Consider the following 6941-nt stretch of genomic DNA (forward strand, 5'->3'; position numbering starts at 1 on the left):
AAAAAAAAACTAAAACTATTATTTAATTGATAATCAGGGGAGGGAGGGGCCAAATAGGGTCTAATCTAATAGACACAAAAGTCAAATCTGAGAAAACTCCAATCTAATAGACTCCAGTCTTCTAATAGACACAAAAGTCAAATTTGTTGAAGGAATCTTTTTTTTGGCTAAATTGTTGAAAGAGTCAAAGGTTTAATTGACTAAGGATTAAACCCACATTTTAATAATAATTGGAAAAGATTTATTAAGGGGAAAAGATTAAAAAATAATATCAAAGAAAAATAATTGAAAAAATGATAATTGTAAGAGCTAGATTTAGAAGCCCAAGCCCACTTAGATTAATAGTGCCTTGCACTTCAACCCAAGCCCAGACAATATAATTGTTTTTGTGTAGAGGTGGGAAGGCAATTACAATAGAGTTGCTACCTAAGCTTAGGGCTAATGAAGTGGTTCACAGATAAGGAAGAATGAATCAAGCAATTGTTGAAAAAAGTGCTCCTCGGTCACTTTCGAGGAAAAGTTCTTATATATGTCTTACTTCAGTTTTATCAAGCAATACACTTTTCATTTTTCTATTTCTCACTCTGTTTCTCTTCGAAAATATCCCCCATTCCCTATAGAGCTTCTTTCCTCTTATATATCCTCTTTCTTGGCATCCTGACCCTCCACTTGTACATCCCAAAACTCTTCCCTAGATACTTGTCCCATCAAGGTTCTGCTAAAGGTGGTAGAAGGGTTTGCTAGCTGTAAAGACACTGTTCAGGTGCCACTTTTTCACTAATGCAACTGATAAGGTTGTTACAGAGTATTCAATGTGGGGTAGAAGGTATACCCTTTCAGGAAGTTTCCTCCCACCATGCTAATCCTCTCCTAGAATGCTATTTCTCCCATTTAGGCACTCATCAGCTCATTAGATTCTAAGTACCTTCCCCATCTTCTTCTCGGGTAGACCAACTTCTCGGGTAGACCAACTTCTCGGGTCAGATGCACTTTACAAATGAGTGGGTTCAGGACATCCCACTCCTTATTCTTCTCGGTCCTCGGACACCCCGCAATAATTAATATAAGTAACAAAATAAATTAAAATTTGATTGTCATACGAAATATTATGCACATGTAAATTGTTATTGCAATGACATAAAAGACAAGTCATAACTAAGGATTCAAAAAATTTTTGCATGAAATTTACTTGCACAAGAAAAGGTTGGATATCGATTTTAGTTTAAAATTTCAATATTAAATGTAATTTTTTTTTAAAAAAAATTTAATAAAATTTTTGAGTATATATTTTATTAATCTCTGAATTTGGAATTCTTTGGGTATGAGATGCCGTTTAATATTCATAACAAAAATGTAATTTTATGATTTAAATTATATTCATAACGTATTCTTAAAATTTATACCAAGGGGTTCCTCAAAAAAAAAAAACCAAGTAATTGGCAATAATAATTATTCTTCTAATATATTTATTTAATCCTTAAATCCAAATGTAATCTATAAAATAAATGTTGTATTTAATGAAAAGAACTTAAAGAAATCAAAGAATTAAATTTGAAATATATATAACATTTTAAAAATATGACGGCAACATTTGGAGAAACTTTTCTTTTTTCTTTTAACAGGTGGGTTGGTTGATTAAATTATTCAAAATTTGTTAAACTTCAATTGAAAATATTAAAAGAATGTTTGACTTTTTAGAGACATAAAATCCAAGATTCCAAATTGGATTAGTGTTCAGAACGAAATTTCAAATAGCAATTAAACACTTAACGTCAAATTCCAATACTATCATAGGATGTGGCTTGGTAGTAAGAATCCTCATGTTGTTTTATATAATGCTTGGTAGAAATTAAGCGGTTCGAATCATTGCATTTCAATGAATCTTTTGTGCCCATGATGAAAAATCCATTAAGACCCTAGTGGTATATTTGGTATTTCCTATTATTGTCACGATAGCAGACAAAGACTTGTAAGCACATCGATTACGAGAAAAAGACTCTAATCTATATAAAAATTCTTGTGTGAAGTACACTACGGTCAACTTTTTTTTTGACGAAAACACTACGGTCAACTACTAATCACACTGAAGAGAGAGTTTTATGGGAATTAGCTGTCGGGTCATTCACGAAACATGATTCTGATAACTATTTTTGGTTGGGATAAATCCAACCAGTTGGTTTTATTCAAGTTTACTCGGTCTTACGTATAAACCTACTGTCTACTGACATGTAAACTTCGTTTTTTCAATGCATATTATATGGCGCATCATAAAAAATATATAAAAGAAAACAGAGGAAAATTAAATATGGCATATTATATGGCAAAAAAATATGATTGTTGACTCTACTTTTTATCTTTCGGATCATGTTGAGAAGAACAGGCACTTTGGCCATAAAAATCAAGTGATAATCATAGTATGCAGTGCAATACTACTCATGGTAATGCTAGTACTGCGGCTGGTCTCATATGTACGCAGGATGAAACTAAGAAAGGAGGTACTTTATAAGACACGGATTCTGATAATTTCTTATGTATAATAACAGATTTTTAGCTAAGTATTTTGAATCTGAAGTCTTTAAACTGAGAAGAAACATTAGATAAGGTAGTCAACAATTTTCTTATAACAGTAGAATTGTAGAAGTTAATTGTGCTCAATGACTCCTTCACAATTTCAGGAATGGATATGAGATGCCAAAATGATTATAACAATGAAGACAGGAAGGAAGAGATGGAGTTACCAATATTTGATTTGACAACCATATCTAATGCCATTGATAACTTTGCAAGCAGGAACAAGTTAGGAGAAGGTGGTTTTGGATCTGTATACAAGGTAAATAACAACCTAACTAGTTGAACTATTTCCTTTTCCAAACTTAACTAAACTTTTTCCTTTTAGGGGACATCGCTTGGGGGGAAAGAAATAGTTGTAAAGAGACTTTCAAAGAATTCTGGACAAGGATTGAACGAGTTCAAAAATGAAGTTATAATAATTTCCAAACTTCAACACCGCAATCTTGTGAAGCTGCTCAGTTGTTGCATTTAAAAAAATGAAAAATTGTTGATCTATGAATACATGCACAACAAAAGCTTGGACTCATTTACTTTTGGTTTGAACTTTGATCTTCATTGAATCAAGCACATTCATGTTTAGCCATTTCATCTTTTATTGATGAATTATGTTGTTGAGATTTTAGTTGAGTATGTACTAACAACAATATGAAAATTGATAGACCAAACAAAAAGTAAAATACTTGATTGGCGTATGCACCACAACATTATTGGTGGCATTGTTAGAGGGCTTCTTTACCTTCATGAAAACTCTAGATTGAGAATTATCCATAGAGATCTCAAAGCTAGCAATATCCTACTAGATAATAATATGAACCCAAAAATTTCTGACTTTGGCCTAGCTGAAACATTTGGGGGAGATCAAATAGAGACTAATACCAATAGAATTGTTGGAACATAGTGAGTATTCTTAAACTTCTTCTATAGTCTATGCTTGGAGAATTGTTTGACTTCTTTTTATTTTTACAGTGGTTATATGCCTCCGGAGTATGCTGGGTATGAATATTTCTCAGTGAAAACTGATTTTTTAGCTTTGGAGTCTTAGTACTAGAGATCGTGAGTGGGAAGAAGAACAAGGAATTTTGTAACTCTAGCCAATGCCTTAATCTTCTAGGATATGTAAGTATTAACATTGACATTCCACTATTTCAGTGGTATTAGGATCTCTCCATTGGGTTGCAATGATGGAGATGGGTTCCTTTTGGTGTATCTAGTGTTATTAAAACTTTTAAATGATAGACACTTGTACAAAAAATGCTATCTCTGAAATGAACTCTCCATTTCAAGTGAGTATTAACATGTGAAATCATTTAGTCATACATTGCTAATGTAATTCTAGTGTTCCAACAATATCTGATTTTTGTTTTAGGCATGGAGACTATGGATTGAAGATAAGCCAATGGAACTGATAGATGAATTCTTAATCTCACACAACTCATGCACATTATTTGAAGTGTTATGATGCATTCATGTGGGCTTGTTATGTGTACAACAAAGACCAGAAGATAGGCCAAACATTTCATCTGTTGTTCTAATGTTAAGCAGTGGGAATTCATTGCCTAATCCAGGGCAGCCAGGTTTTTATATAGAAAAGGCTCCACTTGCAGAAGATTTTTCATCAAGAAAGCTTGAAGCGTCTTCAACAAATGAAATCACCTTTACATTGTTAGAAGCAAGGTAGGATATAGTCACTTGAGACTTGACAGCAAAAAGGAGTGACCAAAGAATAAAGATGCAAGGTGCTGTTGTTCACGACAAAATGTATGGTCTAATAAATAAGAGTTAATAGCTTTCATTTAGAGGGAATGAAGATTTTATAAAGAAACTTGTTAATTTGTTTGCTTGCTGGCAAGGGAAGTCTGATCAGTCTACGAATATCTATTCCATTATGTCTTACATGGACAATTTCGAGAAAGAAGGAATATTGGACTTTTGAAGGAATTAAGCTTCTATTGATTTCACTTAAATCTCTGTTCCCTTTTTTTTTTATAAGTCTTAAATCTTTGTTCCTGACAACTTTGTATGGTTGTATGTTTGCTAGTTAGTCTTCACTCATCTTTTGTATAATTTGTTGATCTTTTAAAACTTTGATATTGTAATTCTTTAGGAGTAGTCTGGTATGCTTCTTGTCTATTATAGACTATTGCAGACCTTGGAATTCCATATTTTGCTTATTAATATCATACACACACACTTATGAAAATTGAATATAGAAATGAGGTGAAAAGAATAGCTTGACTTTGAATTAAAGCCAGCATCAAGGAAACATGCAATGTTCAAAGCCTTTAAAAAAAAAAAAAAAGGGATACTCACCCATGTTTTTGGCTGTGTTCACATCAAAGATTCTAATGAATGCTGATAGAAGGGATACATTGACATTGTAGCAATACTCGATGGTTTAAATGACTAGTTTTCATATTCAACAGACCGATTTAGAGGTGACCCTAAAGGTAAATAGTATTGTACAAAAGAAAAAATCATCTCCTGATTTCCAGTCTATACCTAGAGGGGTTGATCATTTCCTGAATGATAAATTGTGTATTAACATGGATGATGGAGTGGAGAGTCTAAATCTTGGTATTATATGATAAATTCTCTACTTTCCTCAGTTTTGTCTCCTTTAAGCAACAACATTCAGAAATGAGAAAAACAACTGATTAAAAAATATATATAATAAAGTAAAAGCTCATACCATCTTGGTTAATCGGAAACAAGAACCCACAGACACTAGCTGAAAAAGGCAGGCAAGTAACACTGTACTTGCATCTAGCACCTAAAGAATAAAACATTCTTGTCAACCTCATAAATATTACAACGTGAATCACAAATGCTTATGACCCAAATCATACAACCAACTCTTATACGTGCAAATGCACATGCGCAACTTAACTATAGTAATAATTATTTCATACATCAGTTATATGCATCTTCCCTCTCACATGAATGGGCCCTACAATTATATGGGACCCAGATTCCTTAAGAGGGCGGATACATTTATCAAGAGCGCGCAAAGCTCAACTGTAGCTAAATAGTAATAACTATCTCATGTAACAAATATATGTATCATATCTCTCACAATCGTGTAGTACCTATACAATGTAAAAGATGCATGTGGTATCAAAATCAACATCAGCATCATATAAAGAAGCATATAATTGCAATGTCATGTCTACTCTCTAATGCTTTACAAAACAACATTCAATTTGTCAAAATCTAACTAATTCGGAAATTTTGAATCAGTCAAAGTAGAATTATACTCCACAAAATCTTTCTTTTTTATTTATTTTTAATTAAATTGCAACATCATCTAAAAAATAATAATAATACAAATAATTAACAATACTCGGTGCGGTTTAAAAAACTTAAAAATAAAATCATGATTGCATAAAAGATCGTTTGGTTGCCGAGAAAATGTGGGAAAATGAAATGAAAGCTCAGTGGCTCACCGAAACCTAATCGTGATCTGAATTCTAAAACACAATTCAACCAAACGGCAAATTTTACTTCGAATTGAATACTATGTAGAAAGCGCTCAGGAACATGAAATGAACTTTACGAATAAAATCAAAGAAAATTCAAAGACATAGAAACTTGAGATCTGATCTGAGAAAAAGAGAGCTTACCAGCTTGATCAACTTCATACTTTCTCCTCTAAATTCTAATTCTCTTTCACAGAGAGAGACCGAAAACGAAAACGAGTGGGAAAATTGTACAAAAAGAGATGGTTATAGGAGTTTGGATTTATGGGCTTTTTTCTGGGCCCAAGTGCTTAATGAGAAGCCGGTTATGTTATCCGTTGGTACACTTTTGCGTTTGACCCAAACCATTGGGATTTCTTGGGTCAGCATTTTGGGCTGCCTTCTGACGTGGAGGAAGTAGTTTTAATTTTTTAATTTTTTTTTTTAATTAGCTCAATTCTAAGAAACCCAATTTTAAAGTTTAAAAATCATAGGGAATTTACACAAATCCTAATCTTTGAAGAAATGACTTCCGAAATGCCATAATGTTAATGGTAATTATAACAATAGTTAACTAGAGTTTGACAAGAAATACCGAAATATGAATGGTAATTATAACAATAATAGCGTAGGAATGAAACCCATTAATAGTATTCAAATTCGTTGTCATCCATGAATAGTACCCAAAAACATTGACACAATAGTCACCAAAAACATTGTCACATTGGAACTGAAGAGAGCTTCCATGAACACAATAACTGATGCACACAAAATAAGTTGATTTTTTCCAACAATATGGGCTTATAAATAATGCAATGGGACCCATGAATAGTATTGAAAGAAAACCTAAAAGCTAATCCGTTTTTTTTTAAGAAACAAACATACACACAAGGGAAAGGAAAAATAGGTTTTAAT

The 6941-nt window shown here is 32.5% G+C and overlaps 1 protein-coding gene across 1 annotated transcript; it reads left to right on the forward strand.

The window, feature by feature from the left end:
- The first annotated feature begins 2416 nt into the window (after nucleotides 1–2416).
- LOC115974012 (receptor-like cytoplasmic kinase 185) lies at nucleotides 2417–4249 on the forward strand. The gene is made up of 5 exons (XM_031094242.1): nucleotides 2417–2495; nucleotides 2676–2830; nucleotides 2897–2967; nucleotides 3538–3612; nucleotides 4114–4249. Exons 1-5 carry the CDS (start codon nucleotides 2417–2419, stop codon nucleotides 4247–4249), a joined length of 516 nt encoding a protein of 171 aa, XP_030950102.1.
- Nucleotides 4250–6941: the final 2692 nt, after the last annotated feature.

Source organism: Quercus lobata, chromosome 2 (assembly GCF_001633185.2).
Source record: "Quercus lobata isolate SW786 chromosome 2, ValleyOak3.0 Primary Assembly, whole genome shotgun sequence".
NCBI lineage: Eukaryota > Viridiplantae > Streptophyta > Magnoliopsida > Fagales > Fagaceae > Quercus > Quercus lobata.

Coding starts and splice junctions, on each gene's coding strand:
- LOC115974012 (XM_031094242.1), top strand. CDS start 2,417: ATGCAGTGCAATACTACTCATGGTAATGCTAGTACTGCGGCTGGTCTC. Junction 2,496..2,675: donor GGATGAAACTAAGAAAGGAG/GTACTTTATAAG, acceptor TCACAATTTCAG/GAATGGATATGAGATGCCAA. Junction 2,831..2,896: donor GTTTTGGATCTGTATACAAG/GTAAATAACAAC, acceptor TTTTCCTTTTAG/GGGACATCGCTTGGGGGGAA.